At 38.7% G+C, this 16,987-nt stretch overlaps 1 protein-coding gene across 11 annotated transcripts in view; it reads left to right on the plus strand.

Annotated features, from left to right (window-relative positions):
- ACIN1 (apoptotic chromatin condensation inducer 1) overlaps positions 1-16,987 on the plus strand; it is a gene marked incomplete at its 5' end in the record, with an annotated part of 32,397 nt that overhangs the window by 3,185 nt on the left and 12,225 nt on the right. For 4 of the 11 annotated variants that reach the window (XM_081135031.1, XM_081135041.1, XM_081135040.1 and 1 more), the window contains 6 exons: positions 908-1,019; positions 1,426-1,545; positions 8,658-8,746; positions 10,094-11,350; positions 11,871-12,086; positions 12,569-12,684. In XM_081135031.1, coding sequence (XP_080991157.1) covers positions 908-1,019; positions 1,426-1,545; positions 8,658-8,746; positions 10,094-11,350; positions 11,871-12,086; positions 12,569-12,684 — 1,910 coding nt within the window. The remainder of the gene's footprint in view (positions 1-907; positions 1,020-1,425; positions 1,546-8,657; positions 8,747-10,093; positions 11,351-11,870; positions 12,087-12,568; positions 12,685-16,987) is intronic. The other 7 variants (XM_081135044.1, XM_081135046.1, XM_081135045.1 and 4 more) reach the window with 5 other exon arrangements.

The following is a 16,987-nucleotide window of genomic DNA, read 5'->3' on the forward strand; positions in this document are numbered from 1 at the left end:
TGGAGATGTTTGTCAAAATATTTCCTGGATAGGTAGAGATTGGTCAACTAGTATGACCTAGTATTTTTCCCTTTTATTTCTTGATATTACTAGAAGAAAAATTTAGATTGTTTTTAGGTAATATTTTCTATTATAAAATTTAGATTAAAAGACATAATTTTTTTTTTTTTAATTCTCACCTGAGGAAATTTTTTCCATTGCTTTTCAGCGAGAATGGAAGAGAGAGAGAGAGAGAGAGAGAGGGAGAGAGGGAGAAACATCGACTTGAGAGAGACACATTGATTGATTGCCACCCACACGGGCCCCCACTGGCTAGGGCTAAAAGATAATTTTACAGGAATTTTTATTTCTTTTAAGTTACTTGTGCATGACTTTTTGGATAGGAACTGAATATTTAAAATAAAAATTATGGCTCTGGCTGGTTTGGCTCTGTGGTTAGAGCATCAGCCTGCAGACTGAAGGGTCCTAGGTTCAGATCCAGTAGATTCTAACCAACATACCTTGGTTGCATGCTCGATCCCCAGCTCCTAGTCAGGGCTCTTGCGGGAGGCAACTAATCGATGTGTCTCTGTCACATCAATGTTTCTTTCTCTCTCTGTCTCTCCCCCCCTTCCTCTCTCTCTGAAAAGCAATGGAAAAAATATCCTCAAATGAGGATTTTAAAAAATAATAACAAATTAATTAAATTTAAAAATTATGTGCAGTTCCTCACTTTGCCATCTTTTGTGGATCATAGTACTATTTATTTTGGTCCTCAACAAAAAGTAGCTTAAAAAGGAGCCATCCAACATTTTAATCATCTTTCTTGAGTCCAGATATAAGGGGTAGACCTTTGCTCCATGGAATTTTCTTCCTTGCATTTTCCTAGTTTGCTTTCCTAGACTTTTTTTTCATGTCCTCTACACAGATTGGTGAGGAAATGAGCCAGAACAGTTTCATAAAGCAGTATCTGGAAAAGCAGCAGGAACTACTTAGGCAGCGTCTGGAACGTGAAGCTCGAGAAGCTGCAGAACTTGAAGGTAAGCCCAGACTGTCATGTCTTACAAGGAATTCTTCATTCTTGTAACCAAGTAGATGGGCCTGTTTAGGCAATTTCAGGAATAAGTCAGCCTAAGAGTAACAGTTTATTTGCTTTGGTAGTTCATGGAGCCAAGTGAGTTACTATTTACCTTTCGTCAGGGAAGAAGACAATTTGACTATCTTATTAGAAGAGGATCCCTGCCAACAGGAAGAGTTATAAGTAAATTAAGCCACCCTTTTAGATTAGGTACAGCTAGTCCTAGGGAGTTTTTCTCTATGTACAGCACTCTTTTTAGTATATACTCTGTACCCATGACTTTGCCTGACCTCCTTCACTCCTCTACATATTCCCACATGCTGAGCCCTTCACTCCCTCCCTGCCCCGACCCAATCTGTACTTTGCAGAAGCTTCAGCTGAGTCGGAGGACGAGATGATCCATCCTGAGGGAGTGGCTTCCCTGCTGCCTCCTGACTTTCAGAGCAGCCTGGAGAGACCAGAGCTGGAGCTCAGCAGACATTCGCCCAGTACGTATCTCCCTCCCCACTGCGCTATTTTGTCAGTCCTGCGTAGTTGGTGGGGGGAGGTAGTAACACCTCCTTTCATGCTAAGCCTCCGTTAAAGTCCCAGGGAAACACTGTGGCTTGATATTTGACATGTTTTTCATGGAAATTATGTCCTTTTTGAAGTCGCTTTCACCTCTGTTGTGTTAACCTCTCAGAGTGTTTTATAAGGTGATATGATTTTCTTCTCATTTGTACCTCTTTAACCTCTTCTACCTCTGAATTTAGCAACAGTCACAACTTTTACCTTTTCATCAATATTACATGTTGCACATCCAGTCATCCCCCCAGAGGGCATCTGCTGCATTTTATTAATTCATAATTGTTATTGAGTTCCTGTTTATGCCAAGTATGTGCTAGGTACCAGGAATATAGTAGAAAAAGAAAGTCTCTGCCCTAATGAAACTTACAGTCGAGCGAGAAGATGGACATTAACCAAATTCTTACATAATTAATTACAGTTGTGCTATGTGCGCCAGTACAGTGTGTTATGTGAGCTCTAACGCAGTGTGTTGACTAGATTCAGGCAAGATTAAATTTTTCACATTATTAAGCACTTAGTTTTGCATAGCATCTCAAGCAAAAGTCTGTAAATGCAACCTTTGTTGATTAGGAACTACCTATCTAAGACAGTATCCTTTTAGGAGAACATGTATATAAGATGTATGTACAGTAGATAGTTGTATTAAACCAATGTGTAAATTAACAAGTATTTTGAGTCATTATTAATGTTATTTTGAATCATGATTAATCATTATTAATGATTAATAATGTCCTGGGGAAGGTGGTCATTTCATATTTAACATTTTTGGAATGTTTGGAAGTTTCTGGCTCTTCTGATTAATATAGAATTTCTTCCCAAAAATAGATTTTTAGGAGGTATTTAATGATTGGAGAGAAATAAATTTTTTTAGAGACTTTTCTCCTCATATGTAAAAGTAGCAGACCCTCAATTGATCAACTTTGCTCTTAGCACTCTTTTCCCCCTGATTGTAAAGCCAGGAGGCAAGAGAAAACTGTTATAAATTAGTTGTCAGTGTTTCTTAAATAAAAGTTACTCAAAATATTTATTGAATTCCTGCTATATACATATCTCCATATGTATATGGGGAGTTAGCACATTCATAAAATTTAGGGGGAGAGAAGACAGTTGCACATAAAACTAATACTAAAAGATAGTATGTTTTTAAGTGACATAAGTAGTACAGACACATGTACCATATGAATTTAAAAGAGTAAAAAACTTTCTGAGGACTAGTGTGATTAGAGAGAGCCTCATGAAGCTGTAGGATTTGAGCTGAGCCTTTAAAATGGGTAAGATTTGAATTGGCACAGAGGAGATTAGAGTATTCCTAGGAAGAAAGAGGTATAGAGATAGGAATGAATATGTTCTCTCTAAAGGAGAGGTACCAAACTAATCTAGCCAGTGTAAAGTATTCTTTAATATTTAAGAATAGAGAAACAATTAAAAAGGTAGATTGAGATAATATTGCAGAAGGCTTTGAATATCAAGGCAATGTGTATGAGCTTTTTTATTCTAAAGGTAATGAGAGAACCATTGAAGATTCTTGATAGGAACATGATTTGATAAGGAATTTTTTTAAAGAAAGAACCTGTCTCAGTTTAAATGTAGTATAAAATGAAAATGAGGAATAGTTCATGACATAGAAATAAGGTTTCAAAAGCAAATAAAGATTTAGAATGAGGGTAGCCAGTCTCTTCAGTGCTTTATGCCATCAGCAGGACTCTGCCTATGGCTGTCATTAGTGGAAGAAAACAAAAACAAGCAAGTAAAAGGAAAAAGGTAAGAGAGGTGAAAAATAAATTAGATGAAAGTAGTAAATTAGTAGAGTACAGCTAACAGTTGCCAGATATGCTCTTCTGATCTTGGCTAGAAATCTTATAGATGTGGTATAGAATTTGGTCCTAAATGGATTGGTAGTTTGCATTTCTAGCTGTGCTTAATTGGATCAGTGGTAGTACCTGGAGTTTACCCAGAAATTAGATTCTTTTGGGGGTACAATGTCAATCTACCATAAGCCAGAAACTATTGGGTTGCCTTCTTCTTTTCTTTTTTCTTTTCTTGTCTTTATTGATTTTAGAGAGAGGAAGGGAGAGAAACAGAAACATCAAATGATAAGAGAGTCATTGATCAGCGGCCTCTTTCACATCCCCTACTGGGGATGTAGCCCAAATCCTGGGCGTGTACCCTGACCGGGAATGGAACCATGATCTCCTGGGTCATAGGTCAACACTCAACCGCCGAGCCACGCTGGCTGGGCTCATCATTGATGTTTCTATTTCTCCCTTTCTCCATTCCTCTCTGAAATCAACTAAAAAAAGATTTTGATTAAAGTAGGGTTCTTAGTAACATATTGTGCTACTCAGTGGCACCCCAGGACTTTTTTTAGTTTACTGGGTTTTGTTTTGCTTTTAATTGATTTCAGAGAGAGGAAGAGAGAAATATCGATGTGAGAGAGAAACATCAGTTGCCTTCCGTATGCACCCCGACCAAACCTTCCATCTTTTGGTGCTCAGTATAATGCTCCAACTAACTGAGCCACACTGGCCAGCGCTAGTTTACTGTTTTTAAGAATATGGATTCCTGGACCCTACCCTGAGAATCTCTGAGAATGTGACTTGTGGGATTCTAAATTTTTTAAAGTCCTCTTGTAGTTCTTTTGATCATCTCAATGTATGAATGAATGAAAGAATAGTTTTTCAGTATTATATTTAATCAGGATCCTTGGCTTATATTCTGGCAACCTCCTGTTTATGTGCTATAGACAAAATTCCAAAGAGGAAGGATTTGGTTTATAAAGTCCTCCCTGGCTCTCCTTCTTGACTTCTTATCTCTCCACTTTCTTCAGATTTTCTAAGGTATTGGGAGTCAGTGTCCACCCTCCAGTAGTCAGAAGTTGTCTGGATTGCCTTTAAAGATCATGACTGGGTATACAAAAATCCTTATGTTAATTTCTTCAAAAAGAGCCTGATCTAGGAAAATTAGGAGGAAAAGTAAATACCAGAATATTTAAAAATGAATATTTTAGCCCTAGCCAGTTTGGCTTAGTGGTTAGAGCATCGGCCTGTGGACTGAAGGGTCCTGGGTTTGATTCTGGCCGGGGGCATGTACCTTGGTACAGGCTCCACCCATTGGGTGAGAGCATGAGGCAACCAATCAATGTGTCTCTCTCACATCAATGTTTCTCTCTCTCCCTGCCACTCTCTCTGAAAAGCATTGGAAAAAATATCCTCCGTGAGGGTTAAATAAAATAAAAGAATATTTAGAATACAGGTTTTTTAAACAGAGGGATAGCCCCAGAGGCTCTTAGCCAGCCTTTGGCTTACAGAGCATATGGTACGTACTCCTTTTTCTTATAGTAAATCTAGATGCTAAGATTCTGGAGAAATGCTAGATAATGTTACTTACACAGCTACCATGACTCAGATTTAGGTTTGGCGGCATTTCCAGGTCTCCATTTTCTTAATTCCTGCACTTTATTCAAACCCAAGGATATCCTTTGGCCACAGGCTTTGCTTTGATCTTTAGCTACCTTACTTGAGTCCTGCAAATCCTGCCCAGGGATTTGTTTTCTAGGATGAAGAAACTGGTTTCCAATATGACTCTTACATTCTTCACTTTAATACATTCTACACTCTCTGGCAGCCACCTTTTCCTTTCTCCTGAAGGCTTCTGGCTTTGGAGTCTTGGAGATCTTATATTTACCCTGACTTACTTTTCAATTCCTGAAATATATTTATTAACATGTTACCACTATTAGCTCCATTCTTTGCTAAAGATCCTCAGTTTCTACACATATTCACATCTGGCTTAGGACACTTACGTGGCCATGTACTCATAATAAAAGATGGCACCTTTCCCAGAAGGTTGTCTTCATCTTACCAGCTTTGTACTAAAAGCTAGAGATTCCTCATCTATTCCTTAGATTTTGCATTGCTTACTAAGCTCTTGTTTCATGTTGTCACATTCTTTGCAACACAATGACCAAAACTTTCTGAACAGCCCTGCTCATTTTAACCCTCATCCTTATTACTGAAGTGCTTACAGAAGAGTAATCACCTAGAATCCTGTCACTGCCATTTTACAATATCAAAATAATATGATCTGCCTGGCCGGCATGTCTCAGTGGATGAGCATTCACCTATGATCCAGGAGATCGAGGTTTGGTTCCCGGTCAGGGCACATGCCCAGATTTTGGGCTCAGTCCCCAGTGGGGAGTGTGCAGGAGACAGCTGATCAGTGACTCTCGTTGATGTTTCTCTCTCTCTCCCCCCCTCTCCTTTTCTCTCTCTAAAATCAGTAAAGATATATTTTTAAAAATAATAATAATAATATGATCCAATAGAATGGATGCTGCTTACAGTAAGCGGAGAAAGAAGCTATTTGCTTGTACATGCCTAACTTTAAAATCACAACTCTAAAACTCTTATTTGACCTGTTTAACACATTTATGTCTGGCTAACTTTGTACATGCCCCTCCCCCCCAAAATTATGTTTGGTTAATCAGAGCATATAGGTGCTTACTGAAAGCCTGTTATTTACCGCAAAGCATCTTTCATGTGAATTTAAATATGTGCTTATAACTTGTTTTTAAAGTGAAAATAAAACAAAAAGAATGTTTCTTATATAGAACTTGCAGTGATAAAAGTACTTGGGGTGGCTAGGTCTATGAATTTTAGCTGTTTATAGTATTTGAGGAGTATCAGAGAATCTTTTGTAGGTTTTCCCTTCAGAGTTAAGGATTTTATCCTTAAAAAAAAAGTATTTTTTTTTTTTTTTTTTAACTATATCTTTATTGATTTCAGAGAGAGGAAGGGAGAGAGCTAGAAACATCAGTGATGAGAGAGTCGTCATTGTTCGGCTGCCTCCTGCACGCCCCCAACTGGGGATCCAACCCGCAACCCGGGTGTGTGCCCTGACTGGGAATCAAACCGCGATCTCCTGGATCCTAGGTCGATGCTCAACCGCTGAGCCACACCTGGCCAGGCAATGTTTGTTTTCTTATTTTTAAAAGTAGCATGTGTTCAACCAAAAAAATTTGGAAAAAGTAGAAAAAAACAAGTTTTTAAATCATCAGTAGTTCCACAAACTAAAATGACAGTTGATACTGTGGTATATACATTTTCCAATTTTCTCTTGGTCTATGTATAAGCTTAAAATACCTGCAATAGGAAAATCTTGACCTTCCCTCCAACGTGATTATCTTTTTTTTTTTTTTTTTTTTTAACTCTTGAGCATCTGGGTAATGGTTTTTGTTTTTTAGAGCAATTTTAGGTTCACAGCAAAATTGAGAGGAAAGTTCCGAGCGTTTCCATATGCCCTTTGCCCCACATATGCATAGCTTGCCCCACTATCAGCATCCCCTCACCAGAGTGGTACATTTCTTAAAATTGATACACCTACATCAACACATCATAATCATCCAAAGTCCATAGTTTTCCTTTGGGTTCACTTTTGAAAATTCTCTGGGTTTGGACAAATGTTAATGACGTGTATCCATCATTACAGTATTATTACACAGAGTATTTTTGCTGCCCTAAAAGTTGTCTGTGCTCTACCTGAATAGGCAGATAAATTCTGTCCCACAGCCTCTGCCTTTTTTTCTTTTTTATAAAACAATAATAAATCTGCTTCTTTCCTTTATACTTACAAAGGAGTTTTGCCTAAAATTCATGGGAAATATTATCTTTTGGTTTTACTCATTTTATAATTTAACCTATTCCAGGTCATTGAATTATGAAATTGCTATTGATTATTATAGCCACTACATTATTTATTGATTTCTTACAGATTATTCTTTAAATGTTTACTAAAGAATCTGGCCTGTCACTGTATATCTTAACCATAAATCCTATACACACACCTATAATGCAAGTCTTTATTCATTAACCCAGATAAAAAGTTGTGTATTTGCAGAGATTCCATTAATAAGTTGATCATGAGGTTAAAGTTTTACAAAATATATGCAGTCTTCTAGTTCATTTTATAACTTTCTCCTTTTAATAACAGGAGCAAATACTAGTTCATTTTAGATTGTTGAAATATAGAAGTAAGAGAAGACCTTGGGTTGGAGCTTATACCACCTGCTTTATTTGCTACCAGTTTAAATACTATTAGTGTAGAACATACCTTTTGTACTGTATTAAAATTGAGCCCAATCTAGCTCAGTAAGTATCTGGATATAATGATCTTTAAGCTGTTTTCTAAACTGCTTTTCATCAGTATTTGCATTGATACTCTATATAATGTTTTAATACTAGTAGGAAATTTGGAAACCTTCCAGCCCATTCCCTCCTTTTTCTCAGTCAAGTCATTGAAACCAAATTAATTAAGTGATTTACCCACAGTTACCATCCTTTGTGAAATGTGAAAGTTTTTTCAGTTTTACATGGGGTTATTATTTGGAGTGCCCTAGATTGGTAGTTTCCAAGCATTCTTTTAATAGAACTTTTCCTTTAAAAAAAAAATCTCACCTTGAGCGCCGTATATAAAACATAATTGAGAAGGGCTCATTTCTGAAGCCCTGTCCAGTTTGCCTCTAGTAATTTCTAAGAACTTTAGGGCCCTGAAAATCATTTGTCTAAGTACTTATTTCATGAGATTGTTATTTTACAAACTGGTATATTAATTGTAGTACTTTGGTCAAAACTAGTGGTAGCAATAGGCAAACCAAAAAAATAGACATTGAGCATAGTAAAATCTTGAGTTTTGATTCAGAGTGAGAAAACATTTTATAGAAATAAGTACACTTTGTATTTGCACATCTCTGCTAGACAGTTTGAAGCCCTTGATAGTTATTTTACATTTATTTGAGTTATTTGTACTAAGTGAATTGGCTTTGAGATAGTAAAAATATTGCAGACATACATAGCAGGAATTATTATTAAGATCTTGACCCTTAGGACTTTATATAGCCTTTTTTCTGCATAGAAGTCAAAGAAATTGATAGAAATGTGTACTGACCGGCTCATATGCTATGATTGATTGAGTTAGAAAGCAGCCTTGAATGAGTGTTCATGTCATGAGTCTGACTTGATTTTCTTTCATTTAATAGGAAAAAGCTCCTCCATTTCTGAAGAGAAAGGTGACTCTGATGATGAAAAACCAAGGAAAGGAGAAAGACGATCATCCAGGGTCAGACAGGTAACTCAAATACCTCCTAAAGCATCCATCACCTCTTTGGGTAATACTTTGGATATCTCCTCCTTCTCAAACTATTTCAGAGTTGGTGTCTCTCTAGATTTCTATACACTCATCTTCTTTCTCGTCTTTATCATCTTTTTCTTCTTAATTTTTTTTTAAATTTAGATGTGCTCTGGCCTTCAGATTTCTAAGTGAATATGTAAAAAGTAAAACTTAATTGTGAAAGTTAGTAGGTTGTTCCATATTCCTAAAGCACATTATTATAAAATATATAATTAATTATTTAGTTAAAACCTTAAAGCTGTATGATATGATGTTAAGTGAGCAGAATATAAAAGTATATGTTTAGTGTAATTACGACTATGGAAAAGAAATAATGGGGGAGCCCGGCTGGGCGTGACTCAGCGGTTGAGCGTCGACCTGGGATCCAGGCGATCGGGGTTTGATTCCCGGTCAGGGCACATGCCTGGGTTGTGGGCTCGATCAATGACTCTCTCATCATTGATGTTTCTGTCTCTCTCTCTCTCCCTCTCCTTTCCTCTGTCTGAAATCAATAAAGATATATTAAAAAAAGAAAAAAAGAAAAGAAATAATGGGGGAAAATAAAATATACCAAAATGATAAAAATCACATTAAATGATAATAGGTCAGTCCCCCCACTTTCTTTTTTTTTTTTTTTTTAATATACCTTTATTGATTTCAGACAGAGGAAAGGAGAGGGAGAGAGAGAGAGACAGAAACATCAGTGATGAGAGAGTCATTGATCGAGCCCACAACCCAGGCATGTGCCCTGACCGGGAATCGAACCCCGATCGCCTGGATCCTAGGTCAATGCTCAACCGCTGAGTCACTCCCGGCCGGGCCCCCCACTTTCTAGATGTTCAGTTTATATTTATTTTTAAAACTTGAAGCTAAAAAATTAACTAGATGAGGGATCTCAGAGGGAGGGGGGTGGGGGAGTGGGTGGGGAGATATTAATCAAAGAACTTATATGCATAATCTTTGGACACAGACATTGGTATGGGGACAGCCTGGAGGTGGGGTGGATGCGGGGTGGAGGGAATCAATGGGGGAAAAAGGGGGGGACATCTGTAATACTTTCAACAATAAAGGTTAAGAAAAAAAAAACGAACTAGAAATTTTTACTATTATATTCTTTTTGGTCACTCTATTTTGATTCTCATAAGATTCCATATTAGTCATGCTTGTCGACTGTCACACTTGTCTCTGTGTTGCTGAAAGCATGTCATTGAATTTCTCCTTCCTCTGTGTCTTGTGAGATACTTTTTCTCTGTTGATATTGAACAAATATACTTGGAACCATTGTATATCTATCTTTTCTTTCAGGCAAGAGCAGCTAAACTCTCTGAGTGCAGCCAGGCTGCTGAGGAGGAAGAGGATCAAGAAACACCTTCCAGAAATCTGAGGGTCAGAGCAGATCGAAATTTGAAAACAGAGGAGGAAGAAGAGGAGGAGGAGGAAGAGGAAGAAGAGGAGGAAGAGGAGGAAGAAGACGATGAGGGACTAAAATCTAGGGATGCACCAGTTCTCAAACAGTTTGAGGAAGAAGAGGGGGAAGAGATGCCCAGAACAAAACCAGAAGAGCTGATGGACGAGAGATCCCAAACCATAAGATCCCAGGAACAGGAGGGGTTGGAGAGGGGAGGGAGAGTTACAAGGTCCCAGGAAGAGGCTAGTAGAAAAAGTCATCTGGCCAGACCTCAGCAGGAGAGAGAGATGAAAACAGCTTCTCCCCTTGAGGAAGAAGAAAGAGAATTAAAACCTTCAAAAGGCTTGGAGGAAAAATCAAAGTCCCCTTCCCCTCCTCAATTGACTGAAGATCTGGAGAAGGCCCCTCTTATGCTACAACCAGAGCAAACTGCCAGTGAGGAGGAGACTCCCCCACCTTTACTTACCAAGGAAGCATCTTCACCACCACCTAATGCACAACTTCAGAGCGAAGAAGTAGAGCCCATGGAAGGCCCAGCTCCCCCTGTTCTCATTCAGTTATCTCCTCCTAATACAGATGCTGAGGCCAGGGAGCTATTAATATCTCAGCATACTGTCCAGTTGGCGGGAGGCTTGTCTCTCTTGTCAAGCCCTGCAGACACCAAAGCAGAATCCTCAGCAGAGAAAGTTCCAGAGGAGAGTGTCCTGTCTCTAGTTCAGAAAAGCACACTAGCTGAATCCTCAACCCAGAAGGGTCCTGAAACTGAGTTAGGCAAATCTGCTCCACCACTCCCTCTAAAAATTGAGGAAGTAGCGCCTCCCAAAGGGATCACTGAGGAATCTCTGAAACAGCCGTCTTTGGAACAAAAAGAAGGCAGAAGGGTTTCTCATACCCTTCTCCCAAGCCACAGATTGAAACGGTTAGCTGACTCGTCCTCTAGCCGGTCCTCCTCATCTTCATCTTCCAGTTCTAGATCAAGATCTCGGTCTCCTGATAGTTCAGGCTCTCAATCTCACTCACCTCCAAGATCTAAGAAGAGAGATGCATCTCATGCCAACCCTCGTGGTAGTTCCAAGATGGGCTCCAGATCAACATCAGAGTCTAGGTCACGTTCCCGTTCTCGTTCACGTTCAGCATCAAGCAACAGCAGAAAAGTAAGTGTGGGAGTATCCTGGGTGCATTGATGTTCTGTCTGTATGCTGGTGTTTTTCAATCCTAGGAAAACCTATTTTCTGGCAGAAATAGGAAAAGCTTCCTTTAGTCCTCAGTTCAGTGATTATTTCCCCCTCATTTCAGAGTCTAATTTTCAATTCATTGATCCCTAAATAGGGTCCTTTTTTAATTTTGAGCCTCTTTGGTTCCAAATACAAGAATTTGAATTTTTTTTTTTTTTTTTAGTTCATTTATCCACCTCTTTCACTAGACTGTAAACTTCTTGAGGCTATGGACATGCTTCTTACATGTGTATTCCAGTACCCAACACCTAGTGGGGCTTAATAAGTAATTTTTTGAATAATCTAAGAAGTCAGGGAGGCTACTAACTCAAACAGGAATAAACACAGGGACAAAAAGGTTGAAAGTATTAAATTGGGTCAGCAGAAGTTGGAAAACTCAGTGATCTACTGAACATATACCACATAAAATAATATGCCTTATGTGTTTTCGTTTCTTCAGTCTCTGAGCCCTGGAGTCTCCAGGGACAGCAGCACCAGCTACACTGAAACCAAAGATCCCTCTTCTGGTCAGGAGGTTGCAACTCCACCAGTGCCACAACTGCAGGTCCTTGAGCCAAAGGAGAGGACTTCCACCTCATCCTCTATTCAAGTGAGGCCTATGAGCCAACCTGAGCCAGCCGAAAAGCATGTGACTCAGAGGGTACAGCCTGAGCGGGTACGCTATTATACCCTCTCCCTAGAGGGAGAGAGAGAATTAGGCATGATTTTCCCTTTTGTCTTAGCTATAAAACTGAAAGGTCAGTCTGAACAAGGTTCATTAGAAATGTAGAAGGCTGGGGATACCTGTTAGATTTCACTTAACTCATTTTTAATTCCCTGGTTCGTGAGGCTGAATTCTCAGCTCCAAGGCTCTTGGGGTCAGTTCTTCCACAGAACTTCTCCATTTTTCTGCTCAAAAGGAAGCATTTTCTTGGTTCTCTCAAAAGAATTCTAATAAAATTATTGCTGGCATGGAAATTATTTAAGCAATATTCCATTCTGCTTTATAAAGTGGTATAACAAAGATATATAGAGCTGTGTGTGGAGTTGGTACAGTGTATATCCTTCTGTGCCTTTAACCAGCTCCAGGTTAAAGAAAAGGAATGCAGCAGATTTAAGTATGTTGCTATGTTTGTTTTGCTATGTTTGTCCTGACAGGAGAGCCCAAAGAAGTGTGAAGCTGAAGAGGCAGAGCCACCAGCTGCCACACAGCCCCAAACCTCAGAGACTCCAACCTCTCACCTACCAGAATCAGAAAGGATTCATCCCACTGTGTAAGTGATACATCTTGACTGGGGTATAACAAGGAACTAGGAGTGTGCGATAGTTCTTTGCTCCGTAGGGTTCTTTGACTAAGCAGTCCTAGTTTCCTTTTAAAACATGAAGGCAGAGCTTTATCTGGACAAAGGCTAGACTTCAGTTCCTGTGTTGGGAGCTGCCACCAGAACTCTTAAGTTAGTCTGAAAAATGGTGGTGAGAGCATAAAGAAACACATATCTGGGATTATTTGACTAAAATAGTTGATTTCCTTTAAGGAGCAGGCAGCAGAGTCTTCTGTTTCCAAACTCAAGACAGTGTGAGGGAATTGACCCAGGACATCTTAACTCAATCTTTAACTCCCATTTACCAGCTACGTCTAAGCCTGGGAATACAGGTTAATAAAGGGTATTGAGGGTCTACAAAGAAAGATACAGGAGGGTGCTGCTGCTTTGTTTTAGTTTCTGTACTTTTCTTGTTTATCACTCGTCATTTTATTAGACACATTTATGTTAACTGTTACAGCATATAGCAAAATATGAAGTCCGTTTCAAGTCCAAAGTTTATTCTTGGTCTCTAAGATTCTTGAATTGATTTTGTCTTGTAGACAATGTGAGTTTTTTATTCCTTGTATTTAGTTCTAGAAAAATACTCATATCAAATTAAATTTGTAATTGGACATTCGTTATTCTGAGCTAGGCATTATAAATTAAGAAGCCATTGAACCAAAATTCTGGTTTCAGATTCTCACAGGAAATGAAAAAGAAAAGCATTGTGGAAATAAGATGCTTAGTTTTTAGACATCAGGAATCTGGTACTGCTTTGGTGAATGTTCTATATAGACTATATAGACAGTTGACCTAAAGTTGTTCCATGATTGTTTCTATGTAATTTTAATGCTATACTACTAGCATGATTTTTTCCTTTATGTAAAAGTCTAATAACTTACACTCTTCTGAGAACGTTAGACTATCCTTTTACTTTTGATTTTGGAGGGTGGTGGGCAGGTGACATGATTTTATTATCTCATTTTTTTTATGACTTTAATAATAGTTCTATACTCTTGACTATATAGCTTTTGCCTTGGTAATACTTACCTTGCTACTGTCCGTTCCAATATTCTTGCCTCTGCTGCCATCTTGTGGCCATTACGTTTTTTATTTGAAACCAAAAGTTCATTCTTCCTTTGAAAAGTTTTTGTTTTTCCTTTTTGGGATGAGTATATTCTCCTTTGGAAAGGGTTTTTCTTCTAGGACCATAAAGTGAGAACCCAGCGGATTCTGGAAGGTGTTCAGGATTTCCCCAGCTACACCATCGATGAGGAAATGGGGTGACACCTTCCCTTCCATGTCCATCATCCAAAGAGAATACTTGCCTCCCCATCCCTATCCCATGGGGTACAGCATGTCCTTTGCATAATGGCAGTTTGGAAGTAGATGTTGACAACCTGCTACTAATTGGGCATGAGAAACTGCCTCCTATGCATCTTGAGAAGCAAGTGATTTTCTAAAAAGCTCTTTGCTTGCCCTAAAATTCTGTGTGTCTATGAGATCCTGGCAACAGAACAGCACTTTATGCTGTTTTGAAGCAACTTTATTTCTGTACTTTAGCATGCAGTCCAGGGCAAGTGAGGCTTGGAGTCATATGTAATTTTTCTCCCCAGTTAAAGGTAGCTTTGATCTTCATTTTATGACTAAGATAATCTAGTCTACATGATTCTGGCAAGGTGATATAGACACGTGACACTTTGGGCAAATACTGAGATTGTCCATTGTTGCATAGGCAAGGTTCAGTGGAACAGCCTCTAGATTAGCAATGCAATGTGAGTTTAGGAGTAGTTCACATACATCCCTCTTACCTGCTTTCCTTCTGCCTACCTTGCATCTGGGATTGGATTTGGTAAATGAATCTTTGAGAAGGTTGCCTATATTTCTGGAGGCCTTGGTACAACACTCTTGGTCTTTCACCTCCCCCCCCCCCCCCCCCCAGTTCTATTGTTCATTTGGGTGACTTCAGGAACCATGACGCATTTTAAAAGTGGGATCAACAGTATTACATGGAAAAGACCATTTGTGACTTAACCCTGGTTTTGCTCTGTTTTAATAAGAAGTCACATGACTTTAATAAAAATAGAGCCTAGGGCCTATTGATTAAGTAACTAGGTCCTATTGATTCAGTAATGTGTTAAAAAAAAAATTAGACTTTACTTCAAGGACTTCTCACCACTTGGAAGAGATTGCCCAACTTTTATGCTGTGCTTGGTTAAATCCATTCTGATTCTGATTGTGCCCTGAGGAATTCTAGATTTATGAGGTAAGGTACCTTTTTCATTGCTTGGAGCAGGAATTTGTGAGCCGCAGTTCTGTTTCAGTTGAGCCCTATTCCAAAATACAATCTTCTGCCTGCTATGGATATAACAAAAATGTCCTCATACAGCAGAAAATAATGATACTCTTTTTTTACATTTCAAAAAAAAATAGAGGGGGGAAAAAAGACTTTATATGTGAGCAGTAGTTAATTCAAACCTGAATTTTTCTAAAGACAGCCTTACTGTGTGTATAAACCTTGCAATAGCAATTTAGGGCTTTTTGCCTGAGTAGGAGGAAGAAAATGGCCCTTTAAGCCAATATGACAGTGTAATTATACTCCCCAGGGACCTACAGTGCCACTATGCCAATTGATGCATAATAAAAAAGTAGAATTTATTGTCATCAGTAGAGTTTGCTCATTGAGAAGTTGGTATCTAAGGACATATCCCCTAAACTCATACTAACCTTGGTTATCTTGGAACTAGTATGCTCCTAAGAGTGTTCTGTATTTAAATCTCACTGCCTGGTGGTCAAGTCCTATTTCTTAATAACTTTCACATCACCTCCTCATGAATTTTCTACAAAAACTAAACTTCAAACATAAACTTATAAAATTTCCTTTTCCATTAGCCTCTCTGAATCTCATTCATATTCAGTTATTAACTGTAGTGTGAGGTTATTAGCCTCCAAGTAGTCCTATCCTTCTGGGTTATAAATGCTTCTGAGCTATTTAATTATGGATAGGTAACCCCCTCCACACACACCCTAACCCCTATGTAATTTCACATATATTTCAGAGTTATGAGAAACATTTGTGTGAGAACTTAAATAAGTGGGAAGCTAGATGCCTTTGTCCTTTTAGAGACTATAAGGAAAAGCTGTGTGGGGCTCTGACATTTAGCTAACAAGGCTTTTGGACTGGTCCTGCAAATAGATTGAGTCCCTTTTTGGGGCAATTTCAAGGATTCTTTCTTTTAAAGCCTTGGGAATTTTGGTATCCCACAGAATTAATCATGGGGAAATAGCACAAACTTGCTGTGCCTTAAGAAGGCCAAGGATAACATGGTAAAATACTTATTTTAAAAAGAGGTAAAATTCCCAGTAAAAGAACTTTTTTTTTTTCCTCCAAGGAAACTTCTTCTGGAGAGGGCTATTGGCAGCTGAGAGTGTTTTAGGACAGTTGATGGGCAGGGAGCATTTATTTGAGAATATTTAAAGGTAACATTATTTGTGGGAATTCTAAACAAAACAATTTTTTAAGAAGAAAACTTTTAGGTCAGCAAGCACTTATTAAAGTGTCCACTTGATACCCACAATGACAACCTAATTCAGAAGTATTTACTGAACATTTCTTTGTGTTAGGCCTTGGGCTAGGCGCCAAGGGATGCAGTCCCTGACCCCGAGGAACTCTGCAGGATGGAGGTTGAGGGGCAAGTAAACCAGTGGTTATACAGAGTGATAGGGTATTGCGGAAAACCTGTCAGGCCAATTACTGAAAGCCTTTGTATCAGAGAAAGAGCATTCCACTGTGAGGGGGGAAAAACTCCATAGGTGACATCAAATGAGATAATGGCCTATTAACCAGACATGTGTTTATGCACATCCTTACCTCAACTTGGGTTGTCGTTCAAACCAGACCCTTAAGTGTGAACCCTTATTATACTGTTCCTCGACATATGTATTGTTGTTATCCCCACTTTATAATTTAAGAAGGAAAAGCACAGAAAGGATTAGGAACTTGCCCAGTATCACACAACTTGTATGGGTGTGGGACCAGGGCCAGGATTGGGCCCTAGTCACTTTGACTCCAAAGTTCTCAATCTTACTGAGGAGACTGGGAACCTTTACGGTAATGTATAAAATAAACTACATGACCTCTTTAGTATTCATTTGGCATGTAAGTTTAAGATTTTAAGCAGTAGGGAGGAAATTTTATTCTTGCCTAAAAGCTCTGATATAGCAAATGAGATGAACACTAAGCTTTTGGTTAAGTACCCAGAAGCTTGTCCTA

This window comes from Miniopterus schreibersii (assembly GCF_964146895.1).
Source record: "Miniopterus schreibersii genome assembly, chromosome: 1".
NCBI lineage: Eukaryota > Metazoa > Chordata > Mammalia > Chiroptera > Miniopteridae > Miniopterus > Miniopterus schreibersii.